The 23,631-nt window shown below is 39.9% G+C and overlaps 1 protein-coding gene across 3 annotated transcripts in view; it reads left to right on the forward strand.

Moving 5' to 3' along the window:
- The window catches only part of SWAP70 (switching B cell complex subunit SWAP70), a 73,266-nt gene that overhangs the window by 44,440 nt on the left and 5,195 nt on the right, over positions 1-23,631 (forward strand). Inside the window, exons 5-10 of one of the 3 annotated variants that reach the window (XM_074230287.1) lie at positions 1,841-1,987; positions 2,730-2,838; positions 5,118-5,299; positions 12,485-12,592; positions 13,931-14,097; positions 22,318-22,516. In XM_074230287.1, coding sequence (XP_074086388.1) covers positions 1,841-1,987; positions 2,730-2,838; positions 5,118-5,299; positions 12,485-12,592; positions 13,931-14,097; positions 22,318-22,516 — 912 coding nt within the window. The other 2 variants (XM_074230289.1, XM_074230288.1) reach the window with 2 other exon arrangements.

The following is a 23,631-nucleotide window of genomic DNA, read 5'->3' on the forward strand; positions in this document are numbered from 1 at the left end:
AGGGCCAGTGCTCTATCCACTATGCCACCTAGCTGCCTCTCCAGGGGCATCTTTAAAGCATCCCATCTAGTAAAACTTCCACTTTTACATTATTATTTCATATAATTTGTATTGCTTTTCTTGGACCCTTAAGTTTCCTATGTTAATATTATCCCAAATCAGAATTTGTACTTTCTCTTGCCTAATATTTTTTTTATTTAAGTCATCATCATTAAAAAAGATGCTGGTAGATTTAGGATACTGTTTTAGAAGTTGGGGATGCAGACTTATAGAAGCATGATCCCTGCCTGTTCTCTGGGGTTTGCAGCCTCGCCTCCCCAGCTGAGTATTGTTTTAGACCATCTTCTCTTTTCTCTGCCCACTTTCCTGACCTCTGGGTCACTTCTCATGGATTCAGGAATTGACTTCCTGCAAGTGGTTTCCTTGTCTATGTACTCCAGCCCTAGTCTCTTCTGAGCTCCCGTTTTTACATCAGCCATTGGGACATTTTAGACAAGAAACCTCTTAAAGCATTTTCTAAAGCACATTCATGATCTTCCCCTCCAGACACAAGTGCCCAGCAACCTGGCGGTCACTTGGGGTCACAGCTTTAAAGACAGCCTTAACTCCCCCCTGTCTCTCCTTTCCCTGCAGTTTTTAGACACATCCCTTTCTCTGCCCTCACATAGCCAGTGCCCTCCTTCACATCTCCATCACCTGCCTCCTGTAGGCTTCTCACTGCCTCCCCTGTCTCTGGTCCATCTTCCGTACAGCTGCCAGCTGGATGTTCCTGGAAGCATAGGTCTGACCAGTGTCTCCATGCTCTCTGGGCCTTTTCTAGGCTCTAGGTTCCCATATAGATTCTTTTTTTTTTTTGTTTTTTTCATTTAAAGCCCTTTCTAATTTGGCTCTAATTTGCCTTCTTATGCATCCTTCATCCCAAGCCCTCCAGGATTCACCAAATGGCTTTACTTGCTGTTAGTCACATGCGACAAATAATCTCTTGTCCCTGTGCCTTTGCAGAAGCTAGCCCTCCTATCTGGAAAGTCCCCCCCCCCCCCATTCCTGCCTCTTAAAATCCTTCTTTTCCTTCAGTTTTCAGTGGTACTACTGAAGCTTGCACAGAACTTCCTGATTCTCCTTCCCCTTCTTGTCTCTGTCACTATCCAGTCCTCCTTCCCAGTTGTCTCGCATTTCTTTATGTACCTGGTCTCTCCCCTGGCAGAATATGGGCATGGCCTGTCTTACTTTGTTCTTTGTGTCCCTACCTAGGGGCAAAGTGCTTGGCATCTAGTAGAGGCTTAATCACTGTTTACTGATTGATAATAGACTAATTGAAGAGACTGGTCACACATCCATGCAAAGTTAATTTGCAGTCAAATTAATGATGCAGACAATATGTGTTTTTAGGAATCAGATTCAACAAACATTTAATGTCTATCTCGTATGCTATGTTAGGATCCTAAGAAATGATAGTTAATCAAGATTTGAGAGTTGGGCAGAATTTTGCCAGGGAGAGAGGGTTCTCTGAACTGAAGTGAGGCAAAAATGTATGTATTAGTTGACTGACCTCTTTAGAACCAGAGATTTATGCTAGGGAATAGGTCATGGAGGGTCTTAAAAAGCCAGGCTTAGGAGTTTGGGCTTGGACTTGAGCCCATGTCAGGAACCACCCCCCCTACACACACACACACACACACACACTCTTCTGACTATTCTAGGTAAGTAAAGCAGATAATTGATTCTAACTGCCATTTAATCATGAGCATCAGAGGATTGTGCAATATGCCAATCCTGCCAACTAAAGAGAAAAGCAACTGGTTCTACAGAAGTACTTACATCAACTCTAATGTCTTTTTAGGGTTACATGATGAAAAAAGGCCATAGAAGGAAAAATTGGACTGAACGTTGGTTTGTCCTGAAACCCAACATCATCTCTTATTATGTGAGTGAGGATCTAAAGGATAAGAAAGGAGATATCATACTGGATGACAGTTGTTGTGTAGAGGTAATGTTAACATTTCTTTTATTTAGTTTCTGTTGAGATGATTTACTTGGTGCTGCCCCTGGGTCTTAGATCATTCTTTTTCTAGGTCTATTTTTGCTTCTTGAAAATGGGAAATTGGGAAAATGGGAAATTTCTTCCTTTCAGAAATGTATAAGCAAACATAATAAATATAATGGAAGGAGTCTAAACTTGAGTTTAGACCTCCCTTCCCCCATCTCCTGACTTGGTCCTAGTTCTAGCTCTGCCATGTGCTGGGTAACTTTATACAAGTCACTGTCTCTCTATGAACCTCATTTCCCCAAGTGTATAATGATGGGATTCAGCTAGACCTGGAGTCAGCAAGACCTGTGTCCAAATCTGGCATTGGACACTTACTAGCTGCCATCCTGGCAAGGCACTTAACCCTATTGGCCTTGAAGGGCCCAAATGGGATCATGAAGAGTCAGGCATAATGAAAATGACTGAACAACCATGATGAAGTTGGACCAGATATTCACTAACATTACCTCCCACTCTTTTTTAAAAAATTTTTTAAATTTAATTTTTATTTTTTTTAATTACCTCCCACTCTTAAAAGTCATTGAGTACTAGGAGATATTTAACCTGAATCTGATTTTGTATCTGAATTGTTCTGTGCTATTCCCATTTTTCCCCTCAGAATTTCAGGTCAGATTTTTATGAGTTATGTTATAAATACTTGGGATAGGTTTTGATTGAATTAATAATTTGTTTTCCATTCTAGTCCTTACCTGACAAAGATGGAAAGAAATGTCTTTTCCTAATAAAGTGTTTAGATAAGACATTTGAAATCAGTGCCTCAGATAAGAAGAAGAAGCAGGAGTGGATTCAAGGTAAAGTCATTTGGGTAATTGGTCTCAGCTTTTGTTCTTCTGAGAGTGTTCTCATTTAAAGGATAGCAAATATATAGTGTTCACATCAGCCATTCAATTAGAATAGAATGAAGAGTACATGGAAAAGAGTGGACATTAGGCTGGTTAAAGAATTTATCTTTTTTTCTCTAGGAAATGAGAAACCATTCTTGAATCAGAGAGGTAAAATGATCTAATTTCCGTATTAGGAAATGTTAATATTTCTTTTATTGAGTTTCTGTTGAGATGATTTACTTGGTGCTGCCCCTGGGGCTGAGATCATTCTTTTTCTGTGTCTGTTTTTGCTTCTTGAAAATGGGAAATTGGGAAAATGGGAAATTTTTTGGAGAGAGATAGATGAGGAATGAGTTAGAAAAAGGGGAGAACTAGAGGCAGGGAAATCAGCTGAAAGGACATTCAAGTAGCCTGGGAGGAGATGAAAGGGAGGAAGGAGCACTTGGAATCCGGGCTTCTGGGTCGTGCAGCTCTAACCAGATCACTCAGCTTCTCTGATTCCTGTAAAAAAAAAAGGCAGTTGGATTAGATAGCCTCTATGGCCCCTTCAAGCATGAAATTCTTGGGTCATTTAATACTAGGACTGAATTATGGTGGTAATGTAAGTGGAAAGGAGCAAGATACTAGAGATGTCTGTTGAGGTAGCATTGATCGGACTTTGCAACACACTGCACAGGGGTCAGGGATAAGTGGAGTTGGAGAGGAAAGAGGCAAAGATGATGCTATGTTTTGACCCTGTATGTCAGGATAATGGTGGCAGCTTCAGTAGAAAGGGCAGAGTCGAAAGGAGGGGCAAGTTTTTGGGGACAGATATTTTGGACATACTGATTTTTGAAGAGTTGATGAGGCATCTAGACAGAGATGACCAACAGGTAGTCAAACATACTGGTCTAGAGCTCAGGAGATCTGGTCTGAGGATTCATTCAACCAATATTTATGATGCACCTCTTGACTGTAGAACACTGTACCTGTGCCTAGTATGGGGAGATGAGAGGAGACCCAGACCCAGGCAGGAGCAGGGACAAGAGAGGGAGAGCCAGAAACTCTCCTCAGGGCTGAGTGTCCATGTGAGATAAAATGGATGAGCTGAGTAAGATGGGTCTTAGACCTTGGATTTATTTTTCCTTGGTCTTTTTTACATAATAAATTTGGGGAAATTATGAAGGGTGGGGGAATTGACCAAGAGATTTCTTTTACAACTCTCATCATCTGCAAGGGATGTGGCATTCTCCTCTTTAGTTACTTGAGTAGAAGGGAGGTGTCTATTTTGAGTTCACAGTAATAAACACAGCAAAAAGAGGCAAGAATACTTTGGGTTACTTTAAAGACTCTTTAAAAGATTTGAAATGAATTCCTCAAGAATACAAATGGGTATATACTTATTTGCCTTTAGTTTATAGATCACTCTCCTTTTTCCATCTTTATCTCAAAGATCAGGGAAGTTTGATAGTTACCTCTTGTTTAGACTTCCAGGACCATACAATGATAGAATGTCTTTCAGTCTGGTTCAGACTTGATTGTTCAGTCATTAATTGTTATTTCGCACTTTTATGAATGAAAAAATGAATGAAAAAGCATTTTTAAGGGTTTGCTACTATATACTAAACACTGAACTAAACACCAGAACACAACTACAAAAGCATGATAGCTGCTTCAAATAACTTATATTCTAGAGGAGACCCAACACACTGAAGGGAATGGTAGCCTGGGAAGCTTACTTTGAAAAGTTAAAGCGGGGGAGGGAGGTGGTGAATCAGACTCCAGGGGAGTAGATTGATGTGCCCATCTCATTTATCTTGGGTTTCAGTTCCTTAACCATATTTGTTATTTCCAGTCTAAAGAAGAGAAATCAGAATATTTCTTTTTTAGAAGAGAAAACATTATTAAACATAGAATGTGAATTTTTTTTTGAATAGAATCAGATAGGATGGCATGATGTTAAAGATGTTGCTTTGCTTTCATCCTTGGCAGGAGTTTTTGAAGGGGAGGTAACTAACTCCCTTAAGCACAAACTAAAAAAAATGTTATCCATAAGAGAGTCAATCAGAGAGCTGCATTCACTGGGACTAGGGCTTCTGTTGGCCTACTTTCCAAGGGTTAAGGGTTCAAAGAAATTTATTACATTCTTAGAGTTTTTAGAATAACTCTGGGGAAGTTATTAATAAGAGATATTAAAGTATACAATTAAAGTGTCAGTGTAGAAAAGATTGTTCTCCTTCTCTTTTTTCTTTTCTTATGGAAAACAGCCATTCATTCTACTGTCAACTTATTGAAGTTGGGCAGTCCACCCCCTCACAAAGAAGCCCGTCAGAAAAGGAAGGAACTGAGAAAGAAGATGCTGGCAGAACAAGAGGAGCTTGAGAGGCAAATGAAGGAGCTCCAGGTAGCGAATGAGAACAAGCAGCAGGAACTGGAGCAAGTGAGAAAGGTGGGAGCCAACCTGCTGTCCTTGGGCTTCTTTGGCTGGTGGAGTCCTAGACTCGGAGTTAATCTTGGGTCCAAACCTGGATTTGTCAATCATTCACTGTATGATGTTGAGCAAATCATTTCCCTCTGCTGGACCTCAGGTTTCCATTGAGGGTTTGCTGGGCAACCTTGTCTTTAGCAAGCCCATGCAAGTCACTGGGCTAGGGCAATTGCCCATATCATATTCTAAAAGTGAAGCCATCTGCACCTAGGGAGACCATTTTATTGATCTGAGAAGTTGATCTCAGAGAAGTGAAAAGTTTTTATTTAACCTGTGCTCTTCCAGGGACTTGGCTAAGTAAAAGAGATACAAAGAAAGGGGAAAAAAACCTCTCTATTCTCAGGGAGCTTACCTTTTAACCAATTAACCTATAAATAATCAGGTCCATATAAGATAGAGTTCCTGGAAGGTTCAGCAGCTGAGGGGACTGGGAAAAGGCTGCCCCAAAGAGGTGGACTTCATGACTCTTATATATAAGGCTGAATTTGGGCAGAGAGACTATACTGTAGCATGAATAAATACATCTCTTATTTCTATTCTGTCTTACAGTAGCTTACAAAGAATCGAGATACATGTTGAACCTTTGGTTTGGTTCCCCAGACAGTGGTATCTGTTCATGTCATGTTTGCCTTCTTTTCCTCAGTTCCCAACTCTTCACCTCCACTCTAGAAGGGCTTTTTTCTTTAGAAATCTCGCAGCTGAGGAGATCCTCTGGACTTCATCCCATTGACTTTGTAGACATCATCTTGTTTTTCTCCATTCTTGCCTCTGATTTTCTTCATTAACTTTTTCTTTCTCTGGGCCTAATATTCTACTTTAAGAGACAGTTGCTTATGCCTATGACATCCTTGATATAAAATACATGCCCTTTTTAGCAGGCCCTGTGACCTATGACATCGGCCACTTGGGGTTGCCCTAGAGTGGAGTATGTGGTGCACTCACTATGGGCTGGTCACTGTACACAGGTTAGGTCCTGGGGATCCAAAGACAAAAATGGCACAGCCCCTGCCTTCTTCCATTAGGGCAGAGAACACACACATAGGGAAATGTAGAATAAATACAGAATAAATATAAGAATAATTTGGGGTAGAAACACATGAGGAACTGTACTCCCTGCTTAGCCATTCCCTGTCTTTAGGATCATTGAATTTTTAGAGTGGAAAGAGATTTTAGAGACTATCTAGTTCAACTCTATTATTTTATAGATGAGGACATTAAAAGATTAGGTGATTTGTCTAAAGTCAAAGTGACAGATTTAGGGCATTAGAGAGAAGTATTGGGAAATTGGTGTTGATTCCTTAACAATATATAAGTTTTGATTAAAAAACCCCAACAACCCAACAGCCCTGTAGGGATCTATATATATATAGTGGTTCTGAGAAACAGTGCTTAGGTAAATATTATGGGATCACACTTATTTTAACTTTTTTACTGAGAATTTACTTAGATGAAGGAATAAGAAATCCTAAAGAGTTGGACTATGAAAATTTATGCTATTAAAGAAATCTAAGTGATTATCCTCGATTGGGTGGTGCAGTGGATAGACTGCTGGGACCGGAGTCAGGAAGGTCCATCTTCCTGAGTTCAAATGTGACCTCTGTCACTTACCAACTATGTGATCCTGAGTAAGTCACTTAACCCTCTTTGCCTCAGTTTTCTCATCTGTAAAATGAGCTGGAGCCAAATGGCAGACCACTATCTTTTCCAAATCACCCTCAAGACCAGTTTTGACTTGACTCTCACCCTAATGAGATAGACTTTATCTTTTGACTTAAGTTGTCTTGGGCTAGAAAATTATTTTACCCCCTCCTTTTGTTGGTTCTGCCTCTCCAGAATTCATTCAGATTTTATTTTAAAGTTGATTGGAGGGGAATTTGGGAGAGCTCAGCCAAGTGCCTGCTTTTCCTCTGCTGTCTTGGCTCCTCTGCTCTTTGCTACTTCTGTTGGCTCCCAACCTGTATCCTGACTAACTGCCTGTTGGACATTTTAATGGGGTGCCCAGCCATTTGTTAATTCAGTGTACCTTGATCAGAGCTTACATTGCTGCCAAATTGTGATATCCTCCAGGACCAATAAATCAGCCTATGGATGTCTGTGAATCATATAGATCTGGAGTTGGGCTAAGCACCGGCAGTAGAAACAAAAAGTAGACGCAACTCCTGGCATTCTAGGAGCCCGTGTTCTAACGAAGGAACCACACACACACACACACACACACACACAAAACAGAACACATTTTAGACTTTTTCTGTCTATCTGTTCTAATATTTTGATTTTCTCCTTCAAATAACCCCCAAAACATTTCTCCTACTCTAGTTGACATTTTCTCTTCTGCAGGCTTTTCGGTCCCTCTTCATATGACATGGATTTAAGGGTCTTCACCCTCTTGGTTTGCCCTCCCATGGAAACTGACTAACTTTTCAGTGTCTTCATTAAACTGAGGCTTATTAAGAAGAAAATGCTTCCCTGCTGCTGAGTATAAGGGGATTGGGCTGCCCCCTCAGGTGTCTTTCAGACAAGTTGCCCTCCAGCCATGGACACTCCCATCCTGACATTGGGAACTTGATGCTTTTGAACCTACATATATGAAAACAGAACCCAAAACAATTTGTGAATTTTCATAGCAGCTCTCTGACTCTGCTGATCAGTCCTAGGTACAGTTTCTGCACTTTCCCTTCCTCGGGCAGATTCTGTATTTTCGAGGGGGATAGACTCTACTGGTCATCTTTCTGTCCTTGTATAGCCTGTGACCACAGAGGAGGATGGTTCTCTCTGCCTGGGGTGGCTGACTTGTTTGGGGCCCTGCCATCCGTGAATAACAGAACTAGCAAGAATCAAAAATTCAGTTAAACCACACATCAAGTTTAGCTGGGGCACTTCCCTTCCAGGGCAGTCACGGCACAACCAGAAGCTTTTTTTTTTTGCTTCCAAGGGCACTTTTCTGCCATCCTCAGAAGCCTTCTGTGGTGCTTCTGGGGCCCAAGGATAAAATGCACGCTCCCCTGTCATGCTTCCAGTGTACCTTTCTAGCCTTCTTTGGCACTAATTCCTGTGATATCCTCTACATTTCAGTGAAACTGTTCTCTTTTCCTTCCATGTATGAAATATATGACTTCTTCACTGTCTTTGTCTGTCAAAATACTGTTTTTTAGACTCAGGTCAGGCCCCACTTCCTCCATGAAGCCTTATTTTTGAAAATCATTTCTAGGAATGAAATTTTCTTCCTTAAGGTTTCCCAAAACACTCTACCTGGATTCCTCCTATGTCCTTATAATTTTACATACTTTTTTGTTTCATGTTTATTTTGTAGACATGCTATATTCTCCTTTCCCTCTCCCTCATTCCCCCATTAACTTTGTATGCTCTTTTGAGTGAAAGGACTTGTACAATTTTTCATTGATTATTTCTCCAATACTCAGCACATGGTTTTGCATATAGTGGACCCTTAATAGATATTTCTTGAGTTAAACTATATGAAACTTTGGTAGTTTCATGTGTGCAAGAAAATAAATGGCAAATGTAGTGTTAGCTTGCAAAGGGTGTTAGCCTTCGCAGATTTTGAGAGTTTGAAGGGATCTCCAAAACCATTTATCCTAACCCATAACTGGATAAGAATTCTTCTTGAAGAGGAGCAGCTGACTGGGGATATGTGTCCTTGAAATGAAACCAAGGGCAAAAGAAAATGGTTCAAAAATAGTGCTTCTTTTCCACCATGAGAAAGTCAATTATTAACATTAGAGACAACATTGCTTTTTTTGTTTGTTTTGTTTTTCTTTGTTAGAAAAGAGAACCTTGGAGGGACAGTACAGGAGAGAATAGAGGATGAGAAGAAAGGTGGTTTATATTTGCCATGGCTGTCATTTTTTAATTTTACTTTGAAAATGAAAGAAGGAAATTAGGGAATTTTATTCCAAATTATTATGATTGAAAGAAGGAAGAAATGTTCTTATGTTCTGCTCCATCTTCTTCAAGACCTCCAAGTATCCTGATAATCACTTTCTATATTTAAATCTCTTTGGACAAAATTTTTATAGTTTAGATGCTTAGTGATGTTTAAGTGGTAACATCAGAGTACTTTAAAAATAGGCCTTACTCTTGGGTTTTGTTCACATGCTTGTGGTTGATTGATGTAAAACATTACTTCATTCTTTGTAAATGTGAAAAAAAAATCCCTGTTCCTGTGGTTTAAAACCTGGGTACTTAACACTCACGTCACTTTTCATTTACTGGTAAAGTTTTGAGGAAGAATTGTCCTTAGCACTGTCCTGTAAGTTATAGGACTTAAAAAAGCAAAACAAAATAATAAAACAGCTTAAGGTAACTTTTTTTTTCTGTGAATCTGTGTTAATAGATTGACAATCGCTAAACAAACTTTGGGCTCAATAATTTTCTTTTGGACCCGGAAGGGATCTTAGTCTCGTCCATTTTTTGTTGATCAAAATTAACTTCTTAGTTCATTTGTTTGTTCATTGAGTGCCTCCAGTAGTTATTGGTGCACCAGTTAAAATATCTTGTGGTTGGTAAAAGAAAATAAAAATAAGTACATACATTCACATGTCTGCTAGGTGGAGCAGTGAATAGAGTGCCCGGCCTGGATTTAGGAAGACCTGAATTCAAATATAGCCTCAGACATTAACTAATTGTGTGACCCTGGAAGTCATTTTACTGTGTTTGCCTCAGTTTCCTCATTTGTAAAATGAACTGGAGAAGTGAATGGCTCCAGTCTCTGCCAACAACAACACACACACACACACACACACACACACACACACACACAGAGCAGATGAGAGCTTAGTTAATAGAAATTATCCCTTACGTTATTGTAGTGCTTTGACTCGTGAAAATTGAAGAATTATTATCCCTGCTCTCTAGATGAGGAAATTCAGATTCAGACAGGATAAATGGTGTTCTTGGAGTCATTGTCAACAATAGAAATCAAGTTTTCCAATTCAGTGTTTAGTATTTCTTGCTCCATACTATGCTTGCTTAGTTAAACATATATTGTCTTTAAAAATGCATCTTGATATCTTTGGTTTTTATGTCATTCTCCACTTTTCAATGCTCACCCAGTCCTCCCTTCTAATGACAACAAATAAATACAGTTAAGCTTCACATCAAGTCATATATTATATTGAAATTTACCACACACATGGTCTCTCCAAAGAAAGGAAGTAGACACATTCTCATATTTCTTTTCTTTGGCCAAATGGTGATTATAATTTCACAGCATTCAGTTGTGTAGTTTTATCATTCTTTCCATTTGCATTGTGTTTTTTTGTTTGTTTTTTGTTTTTGCAAGGCAATGGGGTTAAGTGACTTGCTCAAGGTCACACAGCTAGGTAATTATTAAGTGTCTGAGGTCAAAATTGAACTCAGGTCCTTCTGATTCCAGGGCCAGTGCTCTATTCATTGCACCACCTACCCCTCCATTTGCATTTTTGACCTGGAGATTGTCATCTTTAAATCTACTGGAGATATTCAGAACTTCCTTCCATTCTAAGTTGAAACTCCTCACTTTCCTCTTGGGAGGGGACCATTTGCCCTGCCTTTGCTGCCTCAAAAACTCCTTGGGCCTTGCCATTTGCACTGTAACTTTACCTGCCCAAGAACTTCTTGGCTTTTCCATCTGCCATGAACTGAACAGAAGCCTGAGCCCTCCTTTATGTGTTATCTTTCTGAATTAGAATGTGAGTTTATTGAGAGCAAATCTGGCTCTACTTTCTTTTTATGTCCATAATATTTTGTATTTAATAAATTCTTTTTTTTTTGTTAGATTTTTTTTTAAGCTTTTTGCAAGGCAAATGGGGTTAAGTGGCTTGCCCAAGGCCACACAGCTAGGTAATTATTAAGTGTCTGAGACCGGATTTGAACCCAGGTACTCCTGACTCCAGGGCCGGTGCTTTATCCACTGCGCCACCTAGCCGCCCCTCACCCCTAATAAATTCTTAAAAGGTTTTTTCCATTCCATTCCAAATCACAATTTGTTTAGCTATTTCTCAATCATTGAAAATCTATTTTTCATATGTCGCTACCACAAAAGGTACTACTGTAAATATTTTGGTACACATGGAGCCTTTATGTTTATTATATACCTCTAAGTGATTTTTTTCAATAGAAATAATGTTTTAAAAATAAATGTATAACCTGTAAGGAAAAAAACATCTTCCTAAAAGTAGACCCATTTTTTAAAAATGAATTTTTCCAGGAAACTACTGTCAGGATTTTGTATCTTTCAACTTGATAAGTGGCTTAGAAAAGGGAAATAGATTCTGAATTTCATCTCTTAATGAACCTTGGATAAGGTTCCCTGCTTCACCCATTTGGCTAGTTTGAAGTTCATTTTTAAAGATGTGGGCTTTTAAGCTTAATATGATTTTAAGCTTAATATGGATCTCTATAAAGGCAAATGCAAATTTGGGTTTTATGGAGAAAAGTGTAGTGTATAGAACTAGGAAGGTGATAGATTTTGGTGTACAGTGATTTGGGGTACTTGTATTCAGTTAGGAAGACATCTACCACAAAAGGATTGGTTAAAGAAAATGGGGATATTTATTGTACTTTGGGGCAAAACGGGTGTCTTCTCTCACATAAAAGGGAGATTAAACCTGTTGTGTTTTATATAGTTCTGCCCTCTAGATCTAATGGGTAGAATCTAAGAAGACACAGATTTTTGGAAAGAAAAACTTCCTTGACAGAGCTGTTCCAAAGTGGAGTGAACATCCTCATGAAGAAGGAGGGTCTCCTTCAGGCAGAAGATAAAAACTTATGTATGAAGTAATTTTGCCTTCAAGGAAGCTGTTTTTCCCCTTTCTTCCAACATAGTAACTGCTTTGGGTGGGCTTTTCTTAGAAATATATAATGCTTTTACTAATGATTAATAGTTTCATTAACTAAAATTGTAAAGGGTATGATATTATTCTGTTTATTAGAATAGAAAGAAAGAGTATGCATTAAAGAAATTTCTTAAATAGAAATTCAAAGAGGATAATTTTCTGTATTTTTTAAACTGAGAAGTTGTTTGAATGTACTGCAGTGTATTTAAGTGGTCCATCAGAAACAGTATATATGGTATTACTATTCTCCAAATTTGTATGTAATTGGTCAACTAACTTTTTTGTGATGTGTTAATTTTGTTAAACAACACAGAAACTGGAAGAAGCTGCATCTCGTGCTGCAGAAGAAGAGAAGAAACGCCTTCAAACTCAAGTGGAACTGCAGGACAGATTTAGTTTAGAGCTGGAAAGAGAGAAACTAGTAAGAATTACAACTGGGTAAAGAAAAAGCATTTTTTTCTTCCACTCACTAGTATGGTACCATAGAAAGGAGACAAGCCCTGATGATGTTTTGACAAGTGACCCCTCGCCTTTCTGGGTTTCAGCGAGGGCATTCCTTTTTTTTTTTAAAATAAGACAACTTTTTTTTAGTTGTTTTTTTTTTTTGGCAAGGCAATGAGGTTAAGTGGCTTGCCCAAGGCCACACAGCGAGGCAATTATCAAGTGTCTGAGGTTGGATTTGAACTCAGGTACTCCTGACTCCAGGGCCGGTGCTCTAACCACTGCGCCACCTAGCTGCCCCTTAGATAATTTCTAAGATCCTTTTTAACTCTAAAATTCAGTGACTATTACCCCTTACTTTCCTTCTTCCTCCTTCCCTCTCCCTAAAAATTTTCTTTTTAAAATGAAAAAGGGTGTGAGTTAGTGAAATCATATGAATGTCTGGGTCATTGCTTTCCAATATAGTTGTTAAGTCTTATCCTCTTACTAAGGAACATTGACTCAACTAGAATTATCAGAAGTATAGGCTTCCTGTAATTTCTTCCCTAAAGCAGTTTCTTTTGTTTGGAATGAAAGAGGCTGTGACTGCAGGTGCATGTAAGAAAAAAGAATGCAGAGGGCTGGGGTGGTTCACAGATGGCTATGAGGCTGGTATCTAGGATTTGCTTTTCCTTCAAGTTTCAGACTTCTAGTTCAGCATCTTTGATTTCAGTTGAAGAGAGATGCTCTTGCCCCAAATCATTGTTGGAGTCTGTCCACTAGGGTTGGAGGTGGACCAGGATAGGGAGTAATAGCCTAATAACTCTGCTTCAGGGGGAAAGGAGAGGCAGCAGCTAGAGACTGAGAAAGAAGGCCAAGTAGGCTCCCACTCTTCCTCCCCACCTCCCACATATCCCTCTTTCTCCACTTCCCATGTCTCCCTCCTGTTGGTTGGCCAAACTTTACTCTTTAAACCTTTGCTTGCCTTGAAAAGGAGCATGGTCATTCCACTTCACCCTTTCTGGCAACCAGTAGTTCTCTCTCAATGCAGAAAAAATGTTTAAGGGAAGGAGATTCTAAAGGGAAAATATTCTTGATTATTGGAGACATTTTTAGAGGGATTTTAGAGGAAAGATGAGGGTATCTGCATTATATTTGATTCTGAATTCTAAATAGTTTTTAGATTAGAATGAGATATCCGTGTTTTTGAAGGGTCGCCAAAGGGTGGTTCCATCCTGAAGATAGAGTCAGCCAGAGTGGGATTCCAGGGGATAGACCTCATTGGCATGGTGCCATTTTGAGACTGGAACTTTAAAATACTCTCACTTTCTATCACTAGATCCGGCAGCAGATGGAACAGCAGGTTGCCCAGAAGTCATCTGAACTGGAGCAGTATCTGCAGAGGGTCCGAGAGCTTGAAGACATGTACCTACAGCTCCAGGAGGCTCTAGAAGATGAGAAGCAAGCTCGACAAGATGAGGAAACTGTTAGGAGGCTTCAGGCCAGGTGCTGGCTCATTTTACTTAATGCTGGAATAAGTTTTTTATCAGTCCAACAAAGAAAGGGAACGCCAATTCAAAACTAACTTAAATAAGAAGTCTATTTTAACACAGAAATAGTACTAACAAGTTAACCATTATTTCTTTGGAATCTACTTCCTCTTGTTCATTCACATGAATACACTTATGTATTTTGAGTTCTTTGAAGCAACCTCCAGAGACTATGACTTACTAAGACCCAACAAACAGTCTCTGCTTTTAGCTACTCCCATCTTCCCCTGATTCCCCCTGAGTCTTGGGGTAATGCTGGCTTCTTAAAGTGTCTGCTGGTGGCCACTAGGCTTCTGATGCTTCTGCAGGCTTGGCTCCTGGAGACTGTGGGATGTGTCTATTATCTGTGACCAAACCTACCTGGATATGGGGGAGTGCGAGGAGGGGAGAGGGTGCTCATTGCCAGAAGGTGAGGCTTGAAGCCCCTATCAGAGGAGTGGCAGGTCTTTGATCTTAGACCATGGAGGGAACCAGGAGCCTTCTGAAGATTTCCCGCAGCCCTCTGCTAGAGCGTGACTATGCCTTGGAGGTTTATTTCCTCTCTTTAAATTATTTACCAGTTCATATTATATGCTTCAGGTTCCCACATCTGAAGCTCCTAATTGTCTCGAGATGTTGGATGTTGGGGCTGATGTCATGAATGAAATATGGAAGCCTCGGGGAAGTTTCTTCCTGGGGAGGCCAGGCTGGCTGCAGCTGAACTCTTCTTAGTGACCTGGAGGAAAATTGTGGCCATTGTGGTCATTGTTAAGGCAGATAAGACTGGGAAGAAGGAGCTGATGTTGTTTCTGGAGCTGAAATCTGCCCTGGATGCTCGAGACTCATCCTGACTGTGTGTGGAATATTGTATCTGGTTTTGGGGCTAAGGGATTGAAAGACATTTTAAGGACATATTGAAGGAACTAGAAATTTTAAAAATTCTTTCAGAGCTTGAACCTTCTGCCCCTTCAAGTTTTGACCTGATCCTTCCCCCCACCCCCCACACACACTTTTAAGGCAATTCTTCTCCAGTAGAGGTGTCAGCCTTGGGAGGAGGACAGGGTAGGGAAGGACTAAAATGATGCCTAAACCAGATTAAAATGTAATTAGAAAATGCTTAGCAAAATAAAAAACAAAACAAGAAAGGAACAAAACATAGATAGTGTCAATGTGTTGTTTTCTTAGTTGCTCTGTAGCCAGCAGGGATCTGAGTCTGGTTCTTCATGGCCAGCAGCAGATCAGGTCGAACTTGTCCTCATTTCCTCTTGTTAAATAAGAGTTGGGCTGTAGAAGACTTTTTAAATGTACACTGCTCACCTCCATTATTAAGGTTAAACTGGAAGGAAGAATTTTTGGAAGTTGCTTGTCAGGCAGAGGGGAGGGGGCAGCTGGAGAGGCTGAGAAGCTGCTGAGGCCTGAGATTTTAGGGGGGAGGCAGGGTGCTCCCAGAGCCAAATCAGTTCAAGCAGCTTGCTCATATGAGGCCTTCCATAGCAAAATAAATTGAAGATGAGTCTACTGAATATAGACACTTTCTCTTAAGTTACTGGGATGCCATATTTTTTTGAAACAGATACCTATTTGGAAATATATAATGGTTCTATCTCTTTTAAAAAATGCATGGAGGGGGCAGCTAGGTGGCATGGTGGATAGAGCATTGGCCCTGGCGTCAGGAGGACCTGAGTTCAAATCCAGTCTCAGAAACATAATAATTACCTAGTGTGACCTTGGGTAAGTCACTTAACCCCACTGCCTTGCCAAAAAAAAAAAACCATGGAGGTGAAAGGAAAATAGAATTAAGCTTTAACATGTAGAATTTAGCTCATATACAAGAAAAGATCCTTAGTAATTAAGGTTGCTTGAGAAAAGAGATTGAGGGAATTTTCTTTATGGAATTTTTTTTGCAAGGCAGTAGGGTTAAGTGACTTGCCCAAGGTCACACAGCTAGATAATTATTAAGTACCTGAGACTGTATTTGAACTCAGGTCCTCTTGACTCTAGGGATGGTACACTGCACCACCTACCAGCCCTTGTAATTTATTTTGAAACTTTTTTTGTTTAAATTACATTATACATGTGGCCTACAGGTTATATTTGCAAAAAAAAAAATGGAGGAAGTTGGAAGGAAACTTAAATTTTTTTTTTTCTTTGCAAGGCAAATGGGGTTAAGTAGCTTGCCCAAGGCCACACAGCTAGGTAATTATTAAGTGTCTGAGACTGGATTTGAACCCAGGTACTCCTGACTCCAGGGCCGGTGCTTTATCCACTACGCCACCTAGCTGCCCTGGAAACTTAAATTTAAACAAAATCTTTCCAACATTATTGCATCTTATAGAAGGAGCTGGCCACTTGTATATCAGGCATTGTTCCCTTATTGGAAGGCAAATGTGTTTACAAGATATAGCTTACAAATTAGAGAAGGTAGGTTTTGATTAGCCAGTACCATAATATTCTACTAGATGGCTTCTCTTTGAAAATGTAGTTATATGATGCTGAAGAAAAGGCAGAGAAAAATTGTCTGAGATGCTCTCAAAATCCTTCTGAAAATCTTTGAATGATATCTTGAAATAAATTCAGTAGAACCCATAAAAAGATGGGTTGAAACAAATTTCAGGTCCAAAACAAGTTAGAAGTCGGCAGGTCCAGGATGAGATTGGAGCACAGTCCACTGCAGGCCCTTGGGGTGACTGAATCAGTGGCTACAGTCATGGTTTCCAGACCTCTTAGCCACAGAGGGGGTCAAACAATTAGTCAGAAGGACATTACAGGGGTCCCTTTGCTGGCATTGCCCATATTTAGATCTGGGTCATCGTCATGGATCTCTCTTCTCGGGTGAGAAGGAGCACCAGTATATCAGATCTTGTGGCTGCAGGGAATCTGGGACCCAGATTAAGGATCAAAAAGAGTGCTTGGGGTCACTCAGAGACCAGGCACAGGCCAGAATAGTAAACACCTCTCCTTAGATCATACCACTTTAGAAGAACTGAAAACTTACAGCTCCCCAGAATCATTTTTGAAACAGCAGCACAAAAAAACCTGAAGCTTGGGACAATGTCTCCTCCTCTTTGGGAGCAGACACCCTTTTTAGCAGAGTTAAAAATCAAAAATAGACTGGAAAAAATGAGCAAACAGCAGATAAATATATTCATCAGCACCTAGACTAAAATTGGAATGATATTGAGGAGATTAATATGGTCCCTGTTTGAAGATGGCACACAAATTCTTTTTTGTGTATGTGTTGCAAGACAACACATTTTCTTTATTACTAGGTTTAAACACCAGACACTTTCCACACAAAATATTCCCCATATAAAAGGACTGCAAATGAAAACATGAATTCAGTTACATACTACTATCTATAATTCTGTACCTCCAATTCAAAGCTGCTCTACAACTTGTTGAATTTTTGTTTGAATTTAAAATGTTACAGTAGCCTTGTACAGAGTCATTACTATTATCACATTATTTTTGAAATAAGTTTCTCTTGGGGGGGCTAGGTGGTGCAGTAGATAGAGCACTGGCCCTGGAGTCAGGAGTACCTGAGTTCAAATCCAGCCTCAGACACTTAATTACCTAGTTGTGTGGCCTTGGGCAAGCCACTTAACCCCATTGCCTTGCAAAAACTAAAAAAAAAAAACAACTAAAAAAAAAGTTTCTTTTGACCCTTTCTATTTTCAAATGAAAAACAGACTAAGCATGTCTAAAAATAATCAACCACTTTTTCCATCTTGTGTCTGTCCCTTTTACCTTAAGATAATTCCTTCAAGAGATCAGGTCTTCTGCAGCCTTAGTTCTTGTTTAGTTGTATTCTTTAGTTAAAAGTTGTTTCTGCTTTGTTGTTGATAGTTTCTCTAAATTCTGCTGATTTTGCTTATTTCACCATGCTTCAGTTCATATTACCCAGGATTCTATGAAATCATCCCTCATCCTTTTCTGTGGTGAGATAATATTCCATTATATTCACACATGATTTAATTCATCCATTTTCTAATTGTCTCAGGCTATCTAAAATACCTCAGATTCTAGTTTGATTTAATTTCCTCCTTCAGAAACAAGAAATGTTGGCATTATTACCCATGAATTCAAAATATACTACACCAGAATTTTATTTTCAAAAGTGTTAGTTAAAACTTTCTTCCCACTCACCAATTAAAATGCTACCACTCTATCACACAGCTCCTTCTAATTGTTCCAATAAATTTACCTTTCTAGATTTCACTGACTTTTTCTGGTTCTATTCCAAATTTCCTACTCAGGCCTGGTCTTTGCATCAAAAAATCTACTGTATTAAATGTCCATTTTTTCCCATATATATCATTATACCCAGTTTTGCAGGGTATATTTTATTCTTGACTGTAAGCCCATGCCTTTTGCCTTTCTAAATATTTTATTCCAAGATTTCCTCTCATTTCTAGTTGAAGCTGCAAAATCTTCTGTGATCCTGACCAACTCCTTGATATTTGAACTGCTTGCTTTTGGATTCTTGTAATATGGGTCCTGAAGTTTTACTCTGACATTCCTAGGGGTTTTTATATGGGGATTTATTAGAGGAGATGATCTATGAATTCTTTCTATACCTATTCTACCTTCTGGTCCTAACAAACATGGGAAGTTCTCACTTACGATTTCTTGAAATATTGTATCCAAGCTTTTTACTATGTCAATATTTTCAGGGAACCCAATTATTTTTGTATTATCTCTTTGTGACCAATTCTCCAAGTAAGTTGTTTTTGAAACCAAATATTTTACATTTTCTTCAAGTTTTTCAGTCTTTTCACTTTGTTCTACCATTTCTTGCTGTCTCCTGGAGTCATTGAATTCTATTTGATCTATTCCTCTTTTCAGTGACTCCATTTCTTCACTAATGTCTACCACTTTCTCTCTCTCTTTTTTTCTTTTTTAGGTTTTTGCAAGGCAAATGGGGTTAAGTGGCTTGCCCAAGGCCACACAGCTAGGTAATTATTAAGTGTCTGAGACTGGATTTGAACCCAGGTACTCCTGACTCCAAGGCTGGTGCTTTATCCACTATGCCACCTAGCCGCTCCTACCACTTTCTCTTTTAAGTCATTTATTGTACTTCTAATTCTTTCCTCTAGTTCTTTTATTTCATTTTTTATATCTTACTTCATTTCTTCTAGGAATTCCTGAAGTCCTTGTGGAAAATCCATTTCTTCCTTTATTGTAGAGTTGCTTCCTTCTTCTGGTAAATCTCTAAATTTAATAGTGGTTGTTGTTTTCATCTTTAATATATCTATTTCTCTAGATTTAATTTCTGAATTGAGGTTTTTGCTAGGGCTCTATTTTGTCCCTTAACATATTGCTTCTTGGTGGGTTGACTGACCAGGAAGGGTCTTGCCTTTAATCCCCTAGGTTCTTGCACTGATTTCCACATCCTGGAATTGGAACTGTTTGGGTCTTTGAGTTTGTAGTTGAATACTATTGGCCTTCTTCTGGGTCTCAGAGTTCCTGGACCTGGGTTATCTTGGTATGATATATAGGTACTTATTACCACAGTACTCTTCCAATTACAGGATGATGGGTTTTTATAATGGCAAAAAAAATTGCCTAGATGATTTGGGGGGGAAAGAGGGTCAGTTTTTCAGACAGGAGAAATCACTGAAGTGCAGTTTCTCATCAGATTTCAATGTAGAGAGGCCTTCAGGCATGTTGGAGTAGCTATGCAGGAGATAGTTGGTCTTCTTTGAATCTTAAAAGTCCAGAGAGACGATCTTTAATTTTAGTAACTTCTTCGAAATGCTGAGAAGGAATTCTTGTCCAAAAAATGAGCTGGCTTAGATGACTTCTTTGGAACTATGAGACTTTTGACTACTCAAAAAGAGCAAGTCTGGTAGTTCCTCTTCTCTCCCGTATCAGAAAAATTCCTGTTCCAAATTCATTTTCCTCAAAAAAAATCAGGTACAGTGATTTTTCAGATCTGAGGAAATTGTAAGACTTGACAGTTGGAATTTACCTTCCTTTATAGGCAAGTCATCTCTCTAGTAAGGCTTTCCTTCCAACACACAAATTCTTGAAGCATTCCATGTTTTTATAATGGGTGTCACATTTCTTGTCATCTCAATGAGTGAGAGAGGGAAAAAGAGAATTTGGAATGGAAAATCTAAATAAAAATGAAAAGGAAAATATAAAAGAAATTTAAATTAAAAAATTGTAGTCCTCTACATGTAATCTTGAAAATATTTGCTGGTTCAATGTGATTTATCCAGAGAAAAAGAGTTCAATTTCATATAATGCAACAAATATTTTTTCTTGGCCTTGTGCTCAGGACTTGTGTACCCATGGTCTCTTGTTTGAGAACCTCCTTGAGTAAAACTTTGATTGGCACCTTTGGGTCTTCTCATCCTATGCATTTCCTAACCATGCCCTTCAAACAGAGGGTCCACTCAACTCTTAAGATTCTGTGGGTGTCAGTACACCCCAAGGGCTGGTGGCCTGCTAGCCTTTGCTTTCTGTATTCAACTGACCCATTTTTGGGGGCCTTCCATTTCTTCAATGATGATGATGCTTCTGGTTCTTCCTGCACCCAACTCTGTTGCTGGTAACATGTGTCAGCCCTTTTCAGATGACTCTGTCTCTCTTTTGTCCTTTGGTGATCTGCAGTTTTGATCCTTTTAAAGAATTTTCATGTCACATAATTTGGAAGCTACATAGTAGCACCCTAAGAATATTGATCTTAAAAAGTTGGGTTTTGTTTCAGGGAGAAGCTTGGAAAAGCTTGGCTGTTTTCCACAGCAAGGCCAGTTCACTCTCCTCCTTCTTTCAATGTTGGGCATGGTTCATAGTCCAACTTCAGTGAGGCAAGTCAGCAGAAGGATGATAAGCCTTTGCTATCTGCTTGGTTTCAGCTCATGAAACAAGGGCATTGTGCTAAACACAATGAAAGCTATTTGTTGATGGTGATGATGATTAAAAATCAAGGAAGGACCTTTTTTTTCCTTCTTGTGGTGGGTTTATTTTTATCCTAATTGCCCATATTGAGTGATTAAATTGCTATTTGCAAGGCTGCCAAATAAGATAACTCCAGGATGGGCAAAAGTTGGCTTAGCAGTCATTCATGTGAAAAAAAGACTTCAGAGTTGTATTGGCTTGCAAGCTCGGTGTGTGTTGGTGGTAATGTGGTTGCCAAAATAGTTGTGTGGTCTCAAGATGCAGTGTCCAGAGTTGGGGAGGGGGTGACAGCCTTTTGTCCTCCAGACTGGCCTCCTGGAGATGCTTCTGAGCCCCTCACTTCTGAGAGGGTGTCCAGGGGAAAGCTGAAAGCCAGGCCGTAAGAGCAGCAGGTAGGGAGCTGCCCGGAGTCTTCCAAGGAACGTTGCGGTAGGACTGAAAGGCAGGTGCCAGGTGGAAGGAGGGGGGACTTGTGCTGGGTAGCCCAGAGGGAGAGCCAGGACCGGGGGCTGATTAGGAAGTGTGCTTTTGACTTCATTCACAGACAGACTTTTTTTTTTTTTTTTAAGGTTTTTGCAAGGCAATGGGGTTAAGTGTCTTGCCCAAGGCCACACAGCTAGGTAATTATTAAGTGTCTGAGGCTGGATTTGAACTCAGGTCCTCCTGACTCCAGGGCCGGTGCCCTAGTCACTGCGCCACCTAGCCACCCCACAGACGGACTTTTTAACAGCAAAAGCTGTTCAGAAGTGGGACAAAGGCCCAGCAAGCTAAATCAGATAAACATCGATTTATGAAGGCCCCATGGTGTTGGGCACTGGCAAGATGGCTCCCCACCAGGGAGGTAGGCCAGGAAATTAGATCACAGGAGTAAGGAGCATCCCAACCAACTCAGAGATCCTGTAATTTCCTGTGGCTTTCCTTTCTGTTTATTTTAGGGAATTACAGATTTTGTATCTGACCTATCAAGAGCTGCTTCCTGACTCTCCGCCTCAGGTTCTCTTTGCCATGTGTGCATGTCATTTCCTGTCCTCCCCTTCCATGCCTGGAGACCCTGACTGCCCCCCACTTTACCCCATTGCCTGCAGCGCATGCTCATTGGTCCTCATCTGCTGGGATTGGGAGCCTTGCCTGAGAGCCCCCTTTTTGTCACGCCCTCCTCTCACACATTCTTTGTGTTTGTGAGGTTGTCACCCCTTCTGGCAGCCTCTCATCCTGTGAGGGCGCACCTGGCAGGGGATGCTCAGAGACGGGCCGTGCCTTCGCACCCTCATCCATGCTTCTCCCTCCACAGGCTGCTGGAAGAGGAGTCTTCCAAGAGAGCTGAGCTTGAGCAGTGGCATATGGAGCAGCAGCAGACCCTCCAGACCACCGAGGCTGAGAAGCAGGAGCTGGAGAACCAGCGGATGCTCAAGGAGCGCGCCCTTCAGGAAGCCATGGCCCAGCTGGAGCAGCTGGAGCTGGAGAGGAAACAGGCACTGGAGCAGTATGAGGTGAGTCTACCCGCCACTCTGGGCAAATTGAATGTAGGTTCCCCTGCTTGATGTGGGTGTTTCCACGTCCTTTTTTTTTTTTAAATCATTTTATCCTGAATTGGAAAACATAAAAAAAAAAGAGAATGTTTCTATATGCAAAGTAGCAAAGAAAACCTTTTTTCTGTGTGGCTCACTTTTTAAGGGAGTATGTAATTCTGTTTCATACTTAATGGCTGTCCTGTTTGTCCATGCTTCCTCCTAACCTTTAGCTGCTCCCTGGTCTTCACTGCCCTTTTATCTGCTAAGCTCTTTTTTTTTTTTTTTTTTTTTTTTTAAGGCAATGGGGTTAAGTGGCTTGCCCAAGGCCGCAGAGCTAGGTAATTATTGTGTCTGAAGCCAGATTTGAACTCAGGTACTCCTGACTCCAGGACCAGTGCATTCTCTCCACTGCACCATCTAGCTGCCTCTTCACTGCCCTTTTAAATAAGCTTTTATTAAAGGATTTTATTCTTTTTATCACCCTAATATCCCCAGGACTTCTGCTTCTCCTTGAGAGCTATCTCATTTACTATATAGTATTTTAATTTTAATTGTATTTTTATTAGTATTTTATTTTTTCTCAGTCACATGTAAAGACAATTTTTAACATTTAAAAAAAATTTTGAGTATTAAATTTTGTCCTTCTCTGCCTTTCTCTCTTCTCAGCCCTTTAAGATGGTAACACTTTTGATATGGATTAAATATGTGCAATCATGTAAAAAATATTCTTGTGAAAGAAGAAACTGGCAAAAAAACCCACATAAAAAAACCAAAGTGAAAAATAGTATGATTCAATCTGTGTTCAGACTCCATTACCTCTTTTTCTGGTTATGGATAGCATTTTCCTTCATGATTTCTTGGGAATTGTCTTGAATCATTGTTTTGCTAAGAATGGCAAAGTCATTCACAGTACATATTGCTGTTACTTTGTGAAATGTTCTCCTGGTTCTGCTCACTTCACATTGTACCTGTTCATGTGTGTCTTTCTAGGTTTTTATGATAGCAGCCTGCTCATCATTTCTTACAGTGCAATAGGAATCCATTACAATTATTGGCCACAACTAGTTCAGCCATTCACTAATTGATGAACTTCA

This window comes from Macrotis lagotis, chromosome 3, assembly GCF_037893015.1.
Source record: "Macrotis lagotis isolate mMagLag1 chromosome 3, bilby.v1.9.chrom.fasta, whole genome shotgun sequence".
Lineage (NCBI taxonomy): Eukaryota > Metazoa > Chordata > Mammalia > Peramelemorphia > Peramelidae > Macrotis > Macrotis lagotis.